The sequence below is a fragment of the Helianthus annuus genome, chromosome 9 (assembly GCF_002127325.2).
Source record: "Helianthus annuus cultivar XRQ/B chromosome 9, HanXRQr2.0-SUNRISE, whole genome shotgun sequence".
NCBI lineage: Eukaryota > Viridiplantae > Streptophyta > Magnoliopsida > Asterales > Asteraceae > Helianthus > Helianthus annuus.
In genome coordinates, this window is record NC_035441.2 from 177,035,827 (window position 1) to 177,056,583 (window position 20,757).

Consider the following 20,757-nt stretch of genomic DNA (forward strand, 5'->3'; position numbering starts at 1 on the left):
GCTTGGGCCGGGTATTGGTAATCCCAAGTCCGTACCCGGTTGTAATTCTTTGTCCCATACCCGGCCCGTTACCGTCGGGTATTTGTCGGGTAATTACCCATCGGTTATCGGGCATACCCACGGGTATCGGGTATACCCGTTAATTTCTTAAAAATACCCGTTGGGACAAATGTGCAATTTTTACTTTGATGTTTATATAATTTACTATTTTAATGACTATAACAAGATTATGACAGAAGATTTTTTTTGGGAAAAGAGTATAACAGAATATTATGGTATTGTCCCTGACCTCAAACATTATGCTTGTGTAGTTGATTTACTTTTGCGTGCATGGGAAGAAGCTTACATGTTTATTAGAGAAATGCCTATAAAATCAGATTGATCAATATGAATGGATAAATGCCGGGTATTATACACTTTTGTGTAATTTTTATGTTGATAATGGTAAATGGGATGAAGTTGCAAAGTTGAAAATGACAATAAGAGAAAAAGGGGTTATAGTTGATCTTGGGTGTGGTTGGGTGGAAGTGAAGGGGAGCATTCATGCATTTCTTACTGCTGATAAGTACCATCCTTAAGGAAAAGAAATAAATTCAATTTTGAACGGCTTTTATGAAAAGATGGAAGAAATCACGTAATTTGATCATTCAAAAGCAGATGCTTTATGTGGTCGTAGTCAAAGACTGGCCATTGTATTTGGGCTTTTAAATACGGCTCTAGGTGTGCCTATATGAGTAACAAAAAATCTTTATATATGGTTGGTGGTGGTTTTATTTTTTACGGTTGTGGTGTTGACGAATGCGATGTTGTGGTGGCTATTGTTGTGATGATTTTAATGCATCACTACAAAAAAGATTGCAATCTGAGACTGAAAAATCAGTCTCTAAAACTCCTAAATCAGTCCCTAATGGTTATTAGGGACTGATTTTGCCAGTCCCGAGCCAGTCCTAATTGTCTAGTCCTAGATACTTTCATTAGTAACTAAATTTCAGTCCCGATTGTATGACACTAATAGAGACTGATATTCAGTCTCCTATACATATAAAATCAGTCCTTGATACTAGGCCTTTCAGGACTGAAAATCTGAACTTGAACCTTGTCTATTTTGTCCCAAATACATTTACTTAGATTTGGGTTCCATGACAATTCAGTCTCTAATAGACGTTGTAGAGACTGAGAATTAGTCCCTGATAACATGCCATTTCATTCCTTAATATATTTTTTAGGGACTGAAAAATAATCTTAGATGTCATCTTATTTAGTTTCGAATATGTTTTTTAGAGACTGAAATTTTGTATCTTTTAAGAACTTTTTCAATCCCGAATATGTTTTTTTAGAGACTGATAATCAATCCCTAATATGTTAATTTCGTAACTAAATAATAGTCGCCGATGCTATGACTGTTTCTTGTTATGATTTTTTTGAAGACTAAAAATTGTCTTTGATACTACATTTGATAGTCGATAGTATGCATGCTAGGGCTGTTCACGAGCCTAACCGAACCGATTGGACCTTTGCTCGTGCTCGGTTCGTTTACAAACCGAACCGAACCGAGTGTTTTTTCAACCGAGTCAAATTCGAACGAGCGTCTTTCGATCCGAGTATTTTTCGAACGAGCGACGAGCAAATATCGAGCGTCGCGGAACAAAAAAGAAAAGTGACGTTGAGGGTGTTTACCATATTATTCAAGACATCCAACTCAAGCTCAAGAATTTAACAATAAAACATACAAATAACTTCAACAAAATACAAATTTAAACCACAAAGTTAGTTCCAACTCAAACTAATACATTAAGAACTGTCATTTCAAAGAACATGGTTAAATACACATCAGTTGTGAGCTTGCGACCATTACCACATCCACCAAACTCCAAGGTTGAAGCGAACATTTGTGATCGCTCTTGTGACCCCTCGAGAACTTCTTTCTGAACTCCGCTGGTAGATACTGCATCATATGAAAGCGATTATATTAGTGGTAACATTAGTGATTGTTTTATGATGCTGATATATAACTGACAAAGATGAAGTTAGTTACACTTACCACTCCGCGATTAGTAAGATGTGATTGATTTATATAAACCATGAAGGGTTTATCACTTTTGAAATCAGCTTTACCCTTTTCAATCTCCCCTGCTTTACTTGAACATTCACCTTCATCTAAAATCAAATCAAATTAAAAAAAAGGATTAATTAAATGAAAACACACACACATATATGTATATTTTCAACAAACCCTTAATCTTGATCCCATGTTCTTGATCTTCACTTAACCACAAAGAAGCGTCATCATCTGAAACTATAGTCCCCGATTCATCAGAAGATGAGTCATCATCTGAAACTGTAGTCTCCAGTTCATCAGAAGAAACCGGGCATTTTCTTGCATTCGGTTTAACCGGGGTTTTAAAACGAGATACATGTCCAATTTTGTTAAAAGAAACCTTCAATTTTCAATAATACCCATAAGCCCCCGCATCAATTCTACAATCTTTAATCGACTTTGACAGCAATTTGACATGTAACCAAAAAGAGGCAAGTATAGCATGACGGCGTCTCATGTAAATCCGGCGTCCGACAAGAATAACGATAAGTACAACGAAATGTAATTAGGTACCTTAAGGTAGAGCCCATGCTTATACAACGGTTGAAGTCGATAATTCCGTGACAAGGGGACCACCACAGATCTGTGAAATGCAAGCAAACAAAAGAATATAAGTCGTTGACGCCATAATATCTGTGAAATGACATCGTAAAACAGCTAATGAAGCATAATGTCAGCAGCCTACAACCTTTCGATGTCGTTGGAGTCGGTCGTCATAGTCCTACAACCTTTCGATGTCGTTGGAGTCGGTCGGTAATGTCAGCAGCCTGATTAACAAACATCAACAAACAACAATAGCAAGTCACCAATCAGCGACAAAACATATAAGGGCCATCAATCGTCTATCAGCTGCTTCTTCAAGTGATGCAGGTGCACTGTGTATTCTGTGGATTTCAAGGGTTCTTTTGCATAAGGTATCTGCTTCATCAAATTGCATTGCTTGAACAAGAGCCTCAGCTAAGTATCTACAGAAATGAAGAACCATGAATTTAAATACGGATTACTAAAAATGGGATCATAGGGAAATGACGGACAATACAAAGATATAAGATCACCTAGTGATCAAAAAGTATATATATAAAGCAAAGATAATTCTTAAAGCCATGTAGAAGTTATCAGTTCCCATTCAGTAATACAAGTTGCCCCAGTGACACATTTGCTAGTTCAACACAAACATTTTTCATTGTCAGACAAAACCACTACCAATGTGAATTTGCATTATTATCTATAAACAGTTACCTGCTCCAATGGACCTATAAAACACATATTAACATAACATGTTCATGCTTCAGGTGTCAAACAGCCGTTTTTGGCTATCGCATCTACGGTTCTACTCCTACAGTTCTACCTTGTTTGGGAGCTGGTTCTATTATTACAAAAGGAAACTCTATAACGTTCAATACAGTTGAAGAATATCCTAATTAAATTGTACTGCTAGATCGAAATTAACTGGATAAACAAATAATTATACAAAACAAAAGGCCAGCAAGTCAGCAACAGATACATGATCAAAGCCTAAGAATAAATAGAGCAATAACTGGAACTTAAAACATATAACATAACATATAATAAAGTCATTAAAGTGCTTGAAATCAGAGTGAGAATTGTGATCAATAACTTCACCTGCAAGTCTCAGCGACTCTGGGATCTGTATCTCCCAACGCCTCCATCTGAATTTTGAAACCTTCCCGAGCCACCCGATTCAAGAGAACGAAAACGGAACCGAATCAAACCCAGGCTCGATCCCGAGCCACCCGATTCAACCGAACCGAGACCTGAATCCGTTGCCATTGTCAGCCGGGCCGGAGCTCCGATGACCTGAACCAAAAACAAAACTGAACGAAAACTGAATCGGAATTCAAACAAACAAGACCTGAACCGGATTCTAACCTGAACCGATTAAACTCGAAACCCTAATCGCGACCCGAAACAGGAACGTGTCTGAACTCGAACCTGAACCATCGAGCTGCCGCCCGTCGTTCCGATCTACCGCCGCCACCGCCGCTCAAACCTTCGTCGACCTTCTGTGTTCGTCGTTGCCGCCGAGAAGCTGGCGCCGCCGCCACCCGGAGTGGTGTCGGCCACCTGCTGGAGAGAGAGGGGGAGATGAGCGAGAGAGAGGTGAGGAGATAGGGGGTGTTGTCTGCTTTAAGTGTTGTAGGGTTTTGTGGCCGTTGGATTGGTTTTGATCAACGGATGATGGTGATAGCATGGCGATCCGTGTGAGTTTGAATAGACCAATCAGTTAGTGCTAGAATATTGCTTTTTTTAATTCACCCATTTTGTTTTATTTGAGTTAACTGCCATTTTCGTCCCTGTAGTTTGGTCACTTTGGCCATTTCAGTCCATTTTTCAAAAATGCGCCATTTTCCTCCCCGACGTTCTGGAAAGGTGCCATTTCAGTCCAAAAATCATAACCCAGTTAAGTCGGTTTGTAAATAAGGACTGATTGTGTAAATTTGTAACATAAAGGACCATTTAAGTAAAATGTATAAATATTAATATAATTATAAAATGTATAATATATATATAATGTATACATATATATATACAGATCAGACGAGAGAGGGAGAGGGTGAACCGGAGCCGGAACCGGAGCTCCGGTAGTCACCACCGCCGCCGCCGGAACCACCACCATCAACGCCATCATCGTCATCATCTGTTATCATCATCATCGATCATCATCGACCTTCATCATCATCATCAGACCTGCATTCTCACCGTACCTGCATACTCATCACCGCCGCCGCCGCCTGCAACTCACCGGACCTTCATCATCATCATCGTGATCTTCATCATCATCATCAGACCTTCATCACCACTGCCGCCGCCTGCAACTCACCGGAAAAACGGCACCCCCACCGTCGCCGGTTCTCTCTCTCTCTCTCGTCGTTATCTCTCTCTCTCCGACTTTCTCCCTCTCTCGTCTGATGACGATGATGACGTTGATGGTGGTGGATCCGGCGGCGGCGGTGGTGACCACCGGAGCTCCGGTTCCGGCTCCGGTTCACCCTCTCCCTCTCTCGTCTGATCTGTATATATATATATGTATACATTATATATATATATATATATATTATATTTTATAATTATATTAATATTTATACATTTTACTTAAATGGTCCTTTATGTTACAAATTTACACAATCAGTCCTTATTAACAAACCGACTTAACTGGGTTATGATTTTTGGACTGAAATGGCACCTTTCCAGAACGTCGGGGAGGAAAATGGCGCATTTTTGAAAAATGAACTGAAATGGCCAAAGTGACCAAACCACAGGGACGAAAATGGCAGTTAAATCGTTTTATTTTAACAAAAAACAAATCTTTTTTTTTTTGAGAGATTTATGATTTTTGCTAAGAAAGGGTTTGGGTAACAAATTTGATTAAGTATAAATATTCCATATGTAAAGAAAATAGACTTGAGGAGTAACAAATTTGTGTTATTGACCATTAATTGAAACCGATTACATAATTGATATATAAGTTAGTTGGTATTTTAACTTGAACTGTTATTTGTACTCGTACGTTGTTACGGAATACGGAATACCCCACCTTTTAGCGGATTCCGACGATGAATAGTTAAATTAGGTTTTTTTATTTATTTTTATATTTTAATGTCATGTTAGTTATTTTAATTTTATGCAAATGCAGTTTAGATGGGTTATGCAAGATGGCTGCTTACTAATCATTGCTTCCAGTTTGAGACATCGTCATAAAGAAAGAATATGATTGGTCAACAAGAATATCCATGTTTGTGTAGTTCTTTTGTAGTGTGTACGAACCTCGTCTCGGCCCGAAACTCAATTTGAAGGTCGTGATTCCAGTGGAGTGGGCGGCGATGGTCGTGAACGGTGGTGGAGTAACTGGTTGCATATAAGAAAACCCTATTTTGGGGTTTAAGTTTTATTTACATCCAACTTTCTACAAATTTTGCTACCAGGTTTATTTAACTTCTTTATTTAATTTTGAGTAAATTACAAGTTTTGTCCTTCATGTTTGTACCAAATTGCAGCCGCTGTCCTTTGCCTTTAAAATTGACAAGTTTTGTCCTTAACGTTTCAAAATCATGCACGTTATGTCCTTTAGCCCTAACCCAGTCAGATTTTTTTGTTAAATATGATCATGTGACTTGCACATGAGGGCATGTTTGTCATTTTATCTTTCAGGGGCTATTTTGCAATAAATTATTATTCAGGGACTATATGTAAAACACTGAAAAATAAAAAAAAAAGAAATATAAAACTCTCCCTTCTCTCTCTCATCACTTCTCCCCCAAATTCTCTACATAACAAACTTCTGTACAAATAGATCAGGTTAAGCTACCCTAAATCCAACAAAAATCACAAAAAACTTGAGAAAAACGAACAATAATTGCATCTCAATCGCAAAATTCTCAAAAGAAAACCGGACATGAATCACAAATATTATGCGAAATTAAAATTAAAAATGATGAAATCGAAAGGTGTAGACGTTACAGGCAAACGACGCAGGTGAAATCATCAGAAATTTGCTCCGATTCGGTGCCATCTTCCATGCTTGATCTTCGGAAGCAGAAGCAATCGTTTTTTCTCAGTTTTTGACTGAAATGGATTATATCGGATTATTACTCAAAAGGTATATCATAACTTTTGTTTGCCGGTTGTTGGCCCTTGTTCAAGAATGAGGATGAGGGAAAGAGAAAACCCATGTGGGATCTGCGGCCACTACCATAAAGATAAAGATGAAGAAGGTGAACTTTGTGGGATTTATGGTCATTGTATTCGGTCGGATTTAAGAAATCTCTCATTCAAGTTAGTGCCTTTGCGTCAAAAATCTTGCCGGAGTTTTTGTATCTTGGTAGCTATGCTAAGTTGCTAACACCTCTCGGACGGAGCTTCTTAAACACCTTTTGGTCGGAAAATCTTGCCGGAGTTTCTACCGGTGGTGGTGGCGGTGGGTTCTGGGCGATGGTGGGGGCAACGGCTGGGAAGGAGAGAGCGAGAGAGAGATGGGTGGGTTGGGTTGGAGGTGGTTGCAGCAGGTGGCTGTAAGTGGTGGTGGTGGGGTGGATGGTGGTGGTAAGTGATATATAGAGAGAAGGAGAGAGAGGTGTTTGTGTGAAAGAGAGAGTACAGACTAGATTTATATATATTTTTTATTATTTTAAACAAGAGTCCTAAGATATTAGATATTTGCATAATAGTCCCTGTAACGGTGAAAAGACAAATATGTCCTCATATGCAAGTCACATGATCAGATTTAATAGAAAAATTTAACTGGGTTGGGCTAAAGGACATAACATGTAGGATTTTAAAACATTAAGTACAAAACTCATCAATTTTAAAGGCAAAGGACATCACCTACAATTTGATGTAAACATAAAGGACAAAACTTGTAATTTACTCCTTAATTTTCAAACATTTCTTTTTGCTACCGATTTTGCTACGTTATTTTTTTATATTTTTTCCTCAGATTTGCTACGGATGTTACTACAACTTTTTTCTACGCTTTGTTTAATTTTTTTTTATAAAACGCCTCAATTTGGACATTACATCAACAGAAATTATTGGTAGATTCCACTTTTAATTTTATAAAAACTACTTCGGTTTCATCGAAGTCAGGCACGTTCGAATCAATTAAATGCGCGTGGGAAGTTGCTTTTGAGGTGCAGAGAATAGGCGTGCAACGACATTGATCAGATAACCCATTAACATCGGGGTTTGTCGAAGTCCGGTCAACAGCGCGGATATGCAGGTTTAAATATATATATTTTATATTTCTAAAGTGTATCTATATATATAACATAAATCTGAGATATGAACAACGATGGTGGTAGTCCAGCCGGTTATGCATGTGTGTGTGTGTTCGAAGGGCGCGGGTTCGAGTCTTGTTAGTGACCGATTCGAACCTTTTTATTCATTTTAACAAAAATTTACACTTTGGCCCCTGTGGTTACACATTTACCTAAATAGTCCCTGTAATAGTTAACTGGGTATATTAACTAAGTTAGTTGTTTAATAAGGAACCTTTACAAATCCATTAACTCGGTTAGAATATAAGGTTAAAATACTTTTAAAAATAACCAAATCAGCCCCTGAAGTAGTTAACTGAAAAGACTAACTAGGTTAGTCTTTTTAATAGAAATCCTTTTATAATTTTTAACTGGGTTAGTCTTATTTAGTTAAATCAGTCACGGACATCAGTTACAGAAAAATCAACCTCTAATACAATTAGTAACTAATAAATTAGTCCCAGATACTACGTATCCGAGAATGATAGATTAGTCCCTCATAGTTTAGTCCCTCGGTGTCAATATATTAGTGACTGAATATTAGTGACCAATAAAATGGCGCCATTTTTATTAATGGGTCAGTTATTTAGGACTGAATTTCAGTAACCAATAAGTTTCCCCCAAAATTTATTTTTAGACAAACATATTTGTGACTAAAATTCAGTCACGGACATCAGTCACAAAAAAATCAACATCTAATACAATTAGTAACTAATAAATTAGTCCCAGATACTACGTATCCGAGACTGATAGATTAGTCCCTCATAGTTTAGTCCCTCGGTGTCAATATATTAGTGACTGAATATTAGTGACCAATAAAATGGCGCCATTTTTATTAATGGGTCAGTTATTTAGGACTGAATTTCAGTAACCAATAAGTTTCCCCCCAAAATTTATTTTTAGACAAACATATTTGTGACTAAAATTCAGTCACGGACATCAGTCACAAAAAAATCAACCTCTTATACAATTAGTAACTAATAAATTAGTCCCAGATACTACGTATCCGAGACTGATAGATTAGTCCCTCATAGTTTAGTCCCTCGGTGTCAATATATTAGTGACTGAATATTAGTGACCAATAAAATGGCGCCATTTTTATTAATGGGTTAGTTATTTAGGACTGAATTTCAGTAACACGTAAGTTTCCCCCCAAAATTTATTTTTAGACAAACATATTTGTGACTAAAATTCAGTCACGGACATCAGTCACAAAAAAATCAACCTATAATACAATTAGTAACTAATAAATTAGTCCCAGATACTACGTATCCGAGACTGATAGATTAGTCCCTCATAGTTTAGTCCCTCGGTGTCAATATATTAGTGACTGAATATTAGTGACCAATAAAATGGCGCCATTTTTATTAATGGGTTAGTTATTTAGGACTGAATTTCAGTTACCAATAAGTTTCCCCCCAAAATTTATTTTTAGACAAACATATTTGTGACTAAAATTCAGTCACGGACATCAGTCACAAAAAAATCAACCTATAATACAATTAGTAACTAATAAATTAGTCCCAGATACTACGTATCCGAGACTGATAGATTAGTCCCTCATAGTTTAGTCCCTTGGTGTCAATATATTAGTGACTGAATATTAGTGACCAATAAAATGGAGCCATTTTTATTAATGGGGTCTGTTATTTAGGACTGAATTTCAGTAACCAATAAGTTTCCCCCCAAAATTTATTTTTAGACAAACATATTTGTGACTAAAATTCAGTCTCAGATAAGTTGTCCAAGTATTAATGACTGATTATTAGTCACGGACATCAGTCACAAAAAAATCAGTCTCTAATACAATTAGTAACTAATAAATTAGTCCCCGATACTAGTATCCAAGACTGATAGATCAGTCCCTCATAATTTAGTCCCAAATGGTCATTTTTCTTGTAGTGATGGTTGTGGTCTACCATCGAAAAAACATTTAACATAGTTACATATATCTAAAATCTGTGAAGTTGCATGGGAGCCGACAACCACATACACATGTTTAGAAACAAAACGTATACAAACTTTGATTCTCGAACGTATGGGTATGGTCAAGGGTAAATGGACAATGATGGTTTATGGTGCAATAATCTGTACTCAAAGTGGATTTACTATCTTAATGATTGTGCTTAGTAAATATACTTTATAGATCACCCTAATCTAACTTGCCGGAAAAAAGGATTTGTTAATATATTTTAACACCGCTATATTGACTCGGTTTCGCAACACATCTTCAAGCCCCCGCCGCATCGCGGCGGGATGCGCTTCTAGTTAGTTATCAATCTAAATAAAAATAATAATAATCTCAAATATAACTCAACTGGATTAGAACCTCGTGTATTACACGGGATTAAGTCAATAAAATATTAAATTATTAAATAAGAAAAAAATAATAAAAACACTGAAAAGGAAATACTAAAGAAAAGAAATATTCATAAATTAAATATTATAAAGAAAAATAATAAATAGTTAAGAAACTTTCTCGTCAACTAACTCGGCGGGGAATTCGTTCTCTTACTCATTGTCAACCAGTTACTCCCCTGCCTTGGCATAAATAGGCTAAAGGGCTGTTTGTTTAGCTCTTAATAGGCTCTTAATGGTTCAGACCTCTTACCTCTTACCGGTTCATAACTTAATGGTTCAGATTGTTTGTTTTGTGAAGAGATGTCTGAATGGTTAAGCATTATACATAGTCTGAATGGTTAAGACCACTAATTTGAATTGGTCTGATATTTGCCTCTTACTAATGGTTTAGACCTCTTACTAATTCAGCACTTAACCACTCAGAAGTTGCCAAACAACCCCTAACTTTCCTTAAGACTGCTTCTGGAACATCTCTATCCTTCTATGGATACTGTCGATATTACTTGTTATGAGCCGAGGATTGCCACCAGATGACTTCACTTGAGACATAACTTCTTCCGATAACTAAACTTCAAGTCTTAGATACCCGAAATAAAATAAAATAGAATAAGGTATAAAATTTTATTTAGTTACTATCGACATTTCGTATTTTAGAATAGCTACCTTAATTTTCGACCTCTAAATATATATGTTAAACTAACTAATATTTTTTTGGTTAGATTAGGTATCCTAAACCTTCCTACAAAATCAACTTTTACCTTAAACATTTTAATTTATAAGTTATAATGATATTTTTTATTTAAACCTTTTCAAAGATAGATTTTACGAAAGTGTTGTATTAGATTTATATGGATGATTATATCTTTAAATTACTTTACAATTTAAACATGATTATCTGTTGTTTTTAAACAACGTAAATAAACAGTTTTTTATTACTGATTTCGTCTGTACAATACACAAGATTATAGCCTATTATTTAAGAAAATGGAAAAAAAAACTAAGAACCTAATTATGTATACAATTTCTTAAATTAAACTAACAAACAATAAATAAAAATCTAAAATTAATTATGTCATGTGTCTTATGAAATATTTTAATATTAATTAAATTTAATATTTTATATTAAAAAAAAACCTGAAAAAAAGTATATAGGCGACTTTAGTATATTGAGTTGAATATTTTATATTCAATGGTATTTAAATTAGTTATAAATCTAAACATAAATAATAATAATCTCAAATATAACTCAATTGAATGGATTTATATGCAACGAGTATATCTATAAAATAATACCAACATTAGTTATGTTTTTAACCAGTAAATTTTCTCACGCGTTACGACGGGTCCAAATGTAAATTAACTCGGATTTGTACCGTCAACACCTGAATCGTTTTAGAACAAAGGTAAAATCAAAACATAGATAAACTAAAGATCTAAATAAAAATAAGTACAAAATTATGTTTTTATAAGTTAAAAATGGTACCGCGTGTTGCGTTGGCGCTGAAACATAAAATAAGTCGAATTTATTGTTTAATGAAAACATATTATACTTGACCCGACTTGTTGTAAAACAAAATTTATGCCAAAAGGTAGATCATATGAAAACGTAAAAAAAAGTGGATCCAAGTGTAACGTAACTCGATTTTGTACCGTCAACACCTGAATCGTTTCTAAACAAAAGTTACGTCAAAACACAGATAAACTAAAGATGTACATAAAAATAAGCACAAAGCATATTATATATGACCCGACTTATTTGCAAAAGAAATCTACGTCGAACACCAACTCAAACTTATACCGACACGTACATAAAAATAAGAGTAAACTGCAATTTTACCCCCTGGGGTTTTATGTGATTGGCACTCTGACCCCCTACCAGGAAAATATTGCTGTCTGCCCCCCCCCCCCACGTTGTCGATTTCTCTCAACATTACCCCCTGGTCTTTGTGTCCGTTAGTTTGGAACGTTATCTCCAAACGGTCAAAGGGCAAACTGGTAATTTCACCCTACTCCCTACTTACATCCCTTTATCTTTCACATTTCCTCAATATGCAACCCTGAACTTAACCTAGTTTTCAAATCATCAATTTCTGTACATGACGATCCTACACATTTGAACAATTACAAGCAAAATCAAAGTTGTTACCAGTATGGATCTTCGATTATGAAAGATTAGAGCTGAAGATCAGTATTTCGAACTAGGCGAGATGTACTGTAAGTGACATGCAACCTCACAGGATCTGATTTAGGTAAAAATTGATATAGTTTTTGTAAAAAAAAAATAATAATAATAATAACGGAGCCCTACGCCCCACAAAAGTTATTTTTTATTAACAAATTTTGAAAATACCTAAATACCTTTAGCTATTGTAGATAAGGGTTGGCTTTTAAAAATAGGTATAATTTCCTTACGATTTTAAACGACCATAACTTTTTCATACGTTGATACTTTTTTAAAAATAAATACGACATCATAAAAAAGAGCATTTTATTCTTTTTTATTTGAATATGGTATTGATATAATTTTTTCATTTAATAAAAGTAGCATGTTACGTTATTACAAGTGTTTATGTTCCATTCGGCATCGCGTGGACACTAAGACCAAGCGGTATGGGGGCCGGCTTAGGCCCGGTGAGGCCCGGCCCCGGTCTCCCACACCGCCCCCTCGCCCCGTCCCGTCCTTTCCGGCTCCCACCAGCCGATCTCGCCGGGCGTCCCTTCTCTCACATATACCTATACTGTGACACCCCAGGAAAACCAGTGAACGATACAACTTACCTAGCTTCCTCAGTGAGTGCATACCAAATTTCGGGACGAAATTTCTTTTAAGTTGGGGATAATGTGACAACTCGTATTTTGAACTCTTGTTTGTATTACGTGTTAACTGTATGAACTATATGTGATTATGTGAACTTTGTTGAATAAGTGAAGGATATGCTATGTTTATGTGGTTGCATGATCCAACTACACAAACCCAATCGGCCCATGTATGTTTAGCCGACTCGAGACCAAGAGGGCAACCCGGTAAAGGGTGTAAAGGGTTCGGCCCACTCCCCTTGATTCGCAAACACATACCCATTAGGGGTTTAGATTTTCATTTACTTGCCAAACATCCTCACACACACAAACCCTAGAACTCCTCCTCTCTCTCCTTTCCTCTTGAAGCCGGCGACAACACCATCTGGACTCGAGACCTCACGGGTTTCATCTCTAAGCCGGTTAGTGTTTTAAGTGTTTGTTGTTATATGATTTCATATTTGATGATGTTTCTTGCATGATAATCTAGGGCTATTGTTACATGATCTAGGGTTCTTGTTAGCATGATTTATTATGTTGTTGATTCTTAGTGTTCATGAAATCGGCTGCATGTATGATTGGCAATATGATAATTAGTCCGAATATATGCTTGTTAAACTGGCTGTGATAATATGATTTCGGGTTAGGATGGCATGATTAGTCTAGAATCCGGTTACATGATAGTTAAATGATTCGGTTTAGGTTTGTATGATGATCCGATTGTTTGTTCTTGATGATGATGATATGAATGTTCATAATGATCGAATAAACTGCTGATTTGATCTGATTGTGAAACTGCCTAATCTGTTTGCTAACATTACGGAATTGATGAACTGGAATTATGGAAAGTTGTTACAATCTGCTAGTCTCGACCAGGGTTGCGAGTCGGGAACCCACAGTCTCGACTCGAGACCACTTTACCAACACAGACAGCACAAACCGAGACCACGGTTGCGGGTCTGCTTGCGACTCGGGACCGTGAAGTCTCGACTAGACCATGTAGACTCAAGATCTCCTTGTTGCGACTCGAGACTTCGAAACCGGTACAACTCGAGACTGCTTAGTCTCGACTCGAGATTGTTAGTCTCGACTCGAGACCGTGAACACTTGCACATTATTCTTGGACTTGCACTGTCACGAGCCCAACTGACTGGGCCGGATACTTGGACTTATTTACGTGTCTGCTATTGGAACTGCTATGACATACTTGTGCATGCCATGATTATACTTGTGTACAATACGTGTAGAATATACATGCTATACTTGAATGCGAACCTGACTTGTATAATAACCATGCTAGGACGTGGTTGATCACTATATAGCTTAACCGAACTTTGTGTATCTGCCGAGCAAACCAAGGTGAGTTCACACAGCCAAGGCATGGGGTTCCCGGGTGGGAATGGGATTGGATGACTTATTGTATATACTCAGATGATAGAACCTAACGACAAGATACAGCTAGACTAGTAACACCTATTGAACTGATCTTCGCACACCTGCCAAGGGTTGGTCGCGATATTATGACTGACTTCGCACACCTGCCTTAGGAGGGCCGCGAACTCAATTTACTAATCTTCGCACACCTGCCTGGGAGGCCGCGATACAAATAAACCTAGTCTAGAATACTTGGGAAGAACATCCCCTAAACTTCGCATACCTGCCTGGGAGGCCGCGATGGAAACTAGTACGATGCATGACATAACGAACGAACATACTACTACTCACACTATACTATTACTGAACTATCAACTGTGAACTCGCTCAACTAGTTGTTGACTCTCTGCTGCATGCCTTGCAGGACCTTAGGTACTTATGGAGCTTGCACTAGGAAGGAGCAGGTCGTTGTGGAACATGGATCATGGATGCCATGTTAAAACGTTTAAACAATCAAACTTAACATTACTTTGGGTTTACATTCACATACTTTGGATTTTCATTATTACGCTTCCGCTATTGATACTATGTTTGGTTTAGAACATCAATTGTATTGAATTGGGTTTTACGAACTATCTTATTTATATTATGCTATGTTCAATATGATTGATGGCTTGATCCTGGTCATGCCACGCCTCCAAGCGGTGGTACTCCGCGTGTGGATTTTGGGGGTGTGACAGATTGGTATCAGAGCCATTGGTTTTAGAGAACTTGGTTTTAATATGGGAAAAACGTTTTTATTAAAACCAGACTATAACCATAACAGTGCTCTCAACGATCCACAACGACGCTTCGCTCCACGTGCAAGACTCGACATACTAGGTAATATGGCTTATGTTTATATATTACCTGCATGCTAGAATTACATAGAACTTTGCTCGTAGTATGTATAGATACACATGACACTATTGCCTGAGAACACTTACGTGCTTACACTCTTCTGTCATCGCACTACTCGCGAACCATTCTCACTTATGCTACTTTTACTATGAAGATCATGTCTGGACGTATTAACATGACTCAAGCCCAGTTGACGACTCTTATTAACGAACAAGTTGCTGCGGCACTTGCAGCCGCACAAGCAGGAGGTATATCCTATAGTTATAATTCACACTAGGATCATTAGATCCTACACTCCTAAACCAACTCTCGTGTTTAACTTTGCCCTATTCGTACACAATAGGTCAACACGCACAGCAACCTGTTTGCACTTTCAAGAACTTCATGGACTGTCGTCCAAACACGTTCAGTGGCACGGAAGGGGCAGTGGGACTACTCCATTGGTTTGAGAAGCTAGAGTCAGTATTTGAAATGTGCGAGTGCCCTGAGGCTCGCATGGTGAAGTACGCCACTGGCACTCTCGAAGGAATAGCGCTAACCTGGTGGAACGCGCAAGTACAGATTCTAGGGTTGGCGGCTGCTAACGCCACACCTTGGAACGATTTTAAGGAACTCATCAAGCGAGAATACTGTACGCGTGATGACATCCACAAGTTGGAAGATGAGCTTTACCATCTGAAGATGACGGGGTCAGAAATCGAGGCTTACACGAAACGGTCAAACGAACTGGCCATCTTGTGTCCAACGATGGTGGACCCTCCAGTTAAGCGCATTGAGTTGTATCTCAAGGGACTTGCGCCAGAGATTCAGAGCCACGTGACGTCGGCTAACCTCAACAACATCCAAGACATTCAGCGTCTTGCTCATCGACTCACCAACCAGGCAGTGGAACAGAACAAGCTGCCAAAACGCATCAGTGCTACCACTACTGCTGTCACTATTTCTGCTACTCCCAGTGACAACAAGAGAAAATGGGAGGGGGATTCCAGCAAGGGATCAGTTTCTGTTCAGTCTCAAGCACAACAGCGCAAGACAAATGACTACCAGAGTCCGAATCAGCAATCATCAGGCAGTCAGGGACAGGGTGGATATCGGGGAATTCACCCATGGTGTAGTAGGTGCAACAAACACCACAGTGGAAGATGTCGCAGGGAACGTTGTCAAAGATGCCTCAAGATGGGTCATGAGGCTAAGGATTGTAGAAGCTCATGGCCAGCAAATCAGAACCAGCAACTCTCACCGCCAGCTCCACAGAACCAGCAGCAGCAGCCACAGCGTGGAAACCAGGGATGTTTCTAGTGTGGGGCTGAAGGTCATTTCAAACGCGATTGCCCTCAAGTGAACCAGAACCAGAATCGCAACAACAACAATAATCAGGGCAACGGGAACAACAACAACAACGGGGGAAACAACAACAACAATGGCAACGAGGCAAGGGGTCGAGCTTTCGTGCTGGGGCGAGGAGACGCAATGAACGATCCCAATGTGGTTATGGGTAAGTTTCTCCTCGACGATATTTATGTTACTGTTTTATTTGATTCAGGTGCGGATACAAGTTATATATCTGTGAAAGCCAGTAAATTGTTAAAACGTGCACCAACACCCCTAAACACCAAGCATGTAGTAGAACTAGCTAATGGTAAGAGCCTAGAAGCCACGCAGGTAGTCAAGGGTTGTAGTATTGTCTTAGCTGGTCAAGCTTTCTCCATCGACCTTATTCCCATAGTTTTGGGTAGTTTCGATATCGTTATAGGGATGGATTGGTTATCCCAACATCAGGCAGAAATCTTATGCAGCGAGAAGATCATTCGTATTCCCCGTTCTGGTCAAGAACCTCTCGAAGTTCAAGGCGACAAGAGTGGTGCTGTGGTTGGCATCATCTCTTTCTTGAAGGCTCAGAAATGTTTATGAAAGGGGCACACTGCAATTCTGGCACTTGTCACTGACGCATCAGCAAAGGAAAAGAAGCTGGAGGATATTCCAGTTGTACGTGACTTTCCTCAGGTGTTTCCTGAAGATTTACCCGGTTTACCGCCTCACCGCCAAGTCGAATTCCAGATTGAGTTAGCTCCTGGAGCAGCACCGATAGCTCGCGCACTGTATCGTTTAGCTCCAACCGAACTGGAAGAACTGTCGAAGCAGCTACAAGAGCTCTTGGAAAAGGGCTTTATTCGTCCAAGCTCATCGCCTTGGGGAGCTCCAGTACTTTTCGTGAAAAAGAAGGATGGCACTTTCAGGATGTGCATCGACTACCGTGAACTGAACAAGGTGACGGTGAAGAACCGTTATCCTCTTCCGCGTATAGACGACTTATTCGACCAGTTGCAGGGGTCGAGTTACTACTCCAAGATAGCCTTGAGGTCAGGGTATCATCAGCTGAGAGTCCGGGATGAGGACGTCTCCAAAACCGCATTCAGAACTCGCTACGGCCACTACGAGTTTCTTGTCATGCCGTTCGGGTTAACGAACGTGCCTGCCGTATTTATGGACCTTATGAACAGGGTGTGCAAACCCTACTTAGACAAGTTTGTGATAGTGTTTATTGACGACATTCTGATCTACTCCAAGAGTCAAGAGGAACACGAGCAGCATCTACGACTTATTTTGGAACTCCTACGAAAGGAACAGCTATACGCCAATTTTTCGAAATGTGACTTCTGGCTTCGTGAAGTCCACTTTCTAGACCACGTGGTAAACCAGGATGGGATTCATGTTGATCCATCCAAGGTAGATTCGATCAGGAACTGGCCTGCACCGCGTACACCAACGGAAATACGCCAATTCTTAGGTTTGGCGGGTTATTACAGACGACTCATCAAAGACTTCTCCAAGATCGCACAGCCGCTTACACTACTGACACAGAAGGGTGTCACCTACCGTTGGGAAGATTCCCAGGAAACCGCTTTTCAGTACCTAAAGGATAGGCTTTGCAACGCACCTATTCTCTCATTGCCAGAGGGCACGGACGACTTTGTGGTTTATTGTGACGCGTCGATACAGGGTCTTGGGTGTGTATTGATGCAACGGGATAAAGTTATTGCCTACGCTTCTCGTCAACTCAAGGTTCATGAGCGGAATTACACGACGCACGATTTAGAGCTGGGAGCTGTTGTTTTCGCGCTTAAGATATGGCGACACAATCTGTACGGTACCAAGTGCACAATTTACACCGATCACAGGAGTCTCGAGCATATCCTTAGGCAAAAGGATTTGAACATGCGTCAACGAAGATGGGTTGAACTTCTGAATGATTACGAATGCGCCATCAAGCACCATCCAGGCAAGGCCAATGTTGTGGCTGATGCCCTCAGTCGGAAAGACACTTTACCTAGGTGTGTACGAGCTTTGCAACTCACCATTCAGTCCAGTCTTCCTGCACAGATACGAACCGCTCAGATAGAAGCATTGAAACCCGAAAACGTCAAGGCTGAAGCCTTACGCGGCTCAAGGCAACAAATGGAACAAAAGGAAGACGGCGCCTACTATGTAACAGGGCGTATTTGGGTCCCACTTTATGGCGGTTTACGAGAGCTTGTGATGGATGAAGCTCACAAGTCTCGCTACTCGGTACATCCAGGGTCGGATAAAATGTACCACGATCTCAAAACAACATATTGGTGGCCTAGCATGAAAGCCCACATAGCGACCTACGTTGGCAAGTGTTTGACATGTGCAAAAGTCAAAGTGGAGTATCAGAAACCAGCGGGCCTACTTCAGCAACCCAAGATACCGCAATGGAAATGGGAAGAAATTTCCATGGATTTTGTTACAGGCCTACCCAGATCCCAGCGTGGGAATGATACCATATGGGTGATTGTGGATCGACTCACCAAGTCTGCACACTTCCTGGCTATTAAGGAAACGGATAAGTTCTCCACTCTCGCAGACGTTTATCTTAAAGAAGTTGTTTCGAGGCACGGGGTGCCCACCTCCATCATTTCGGATCGAGATGCACGATTCACGTCAAAGCTATGGCAAGCGATGCATAAATCTTTCGGCTCACGGTTAGACATGAGCACAGCGTATCACCCTCAGACGGATGGGCAGTCTGAGCGAACGATCCAAACTCTTGAAGACATGCTTCGGGCATGTGTTATTGATTTCGGCAACGGCTGGGAAAAGCACCTCCCTTTGGTGGAGTTCTCATACAATAACAGCTATCACACCAGCATACAAGCCGCTCCATTCGAGGCATTGTACGGGCGTAAATGTCGGTCACCTCTCTGTTGGGCAGAGGTGGGGGATAGTCAGATCACGGGTCCAGAGATTGTAGTGGACGCCACGGAAAAGATTGCGCAGATACGACAACGCATGGTGGCAGCACGCGACCGTCGGAAAGCCTACGCGGACAAGCGTAGGAAGCCTTTGGAATTTCAGGTCGGGGACCGGGTACTTAAAGTCTCACCCTGGAAGGGTGTGGTACGTTTTGGCAAACGGGGCAAACTAAATCCGCGGTACGTCGGACCTTTTGAAATCATTGAGAAAATAGGCAAAGTGCCTACAAGCTAAACCTACCAGCTGAACTCGGTGCAGTTCACAATGTTTTTCACGTGTCAAATCTGAAAAAGTGCCTGTCAGATGAAACCCTCATAGTTCCTTTTAAGGAACTCACTATCGACGAGCAGTTGCAGTTCGTCGAGGAGCCAGTTGAAATCACGGACCGGGATGTTAAGGTCCTCAAACACAAGAGAATCCCTCTTGTCCGAGTTCGTTGGAACTCCAAACGTGGCCCAGAGTACACCTGGGAACGCGAAGACCAGATGACAGAAAAGTATCCCCAGCTATTCGGAACCAATGCAACCACTACTGAGGCTGAAGCTACTACTTCGGAATTTCGGGACGAAATTCCAGATCAACGGGGGGAGGATGTGACACCCCAGGAAAACCAGTGAACGATACAACTTACCTAGCTTCCTCAGTGAGTGCAAATGTGACAACTCGTATTTTGAACTCTTGTTTGTATTACGTGTTAACTGTATGAACTATATGTGATTATGTGAACTTTGTTGAATAAGTGAAGGATATGCTATGTTTATATGGTTGCATGATCCAACTACACAAACCCAATCGGCCCATGTATGTTTGGCCGACTCGAGACCAAGAGGGCAACCCGGTAAAGTTGTTACAATCTGCTAGTCTCGACCAGGGTTGCGAGTCGGGAACCCACAGTCTCAACTCGAGACCACTTTACCAACACAGACAGCACAAACCGAGACCACGGTTGCGGGTCTGGTTGCGACTCGGGACCGTGAAGTCTCGACTAGACCATGTAGACTCGAGATCTCCTTGTTGCGACTCGAGACTTCGAAACCGGTACAACTCGAGACTGCTTAGTCTCGACTCGAGATTGTTAGTCTCGACTCGAGACCGTGAACACTTGCACATTATTCTTGGACTTGCACTGTCACGAGCCCAACTGACTGGGCCGGATACTTGGACTTATTTACGTGTCTG

The 20,757-nt window shown here is 39.9% G+C and overlaps 1 protein-coding gene and 1 long non-coding RNA gene across 2 annotated transcripts; both read right to left on the reverse strand.

Moving 5' to 3' along the window:
• Positions 1-1,679: 1,679 nt before the first annotated feature.
• Positions 1,680-2,473, reverse strand: LOC110876832. The gene is made up of 4 exons (XM_035977143.1): positions 2,466-2,473; positions 2,234-2,376; positions 2,042-2,157; positions 1,680-1,945 (listed from the first exon to the last, which is right to left on the reverse strand). The coding sequence occupies exons 1-4, from the start codon at positions 2,471-2,473 to the stop codon at positions 1,820-1,822; spliced, it is 393 nt and encodes a 130-aa protein (XP_035833036.1). The 3' UTR covers positions 1,680-1,819.
• On the reverse strand, positions 2,472-4,233 carry LOC110879758. Its single transcript, XR_002558974.2, has 4 exons — positions 3,989-4,233; positions 3,722-3,916; positions 2,787-3,063; positions 2,472-2,681 (listed from the first exon to the last, which is right to left on the reverse strand). It is a non-coding gene; the product is annotated as an uncharacterized LOC110879758 (long non-coding RNA).
• Positions 4,234-20,757: the final 16,524 nt, after the last annotated feature.

Bases quoted from the DNA above. Each gene is read 5' to 3' on its own strand.
- LOC110876832 (XM_035977143.1), bottom strand. The intron at 2,158-2,233 runs GTTTGTTGAAAA...ATTTGATTTTAG, and splicing joins ACATGGGATCAAGATTAAGG to ATGAAGGTGAATGTTCAAGT. The intron at 1,946-2,041 runs GTAAGTGTAACT...CATATGATGCAG, and splicing joins ATCTTACTAATCGCGGAGTG to TATCTACCAGCGGAGTTCAG.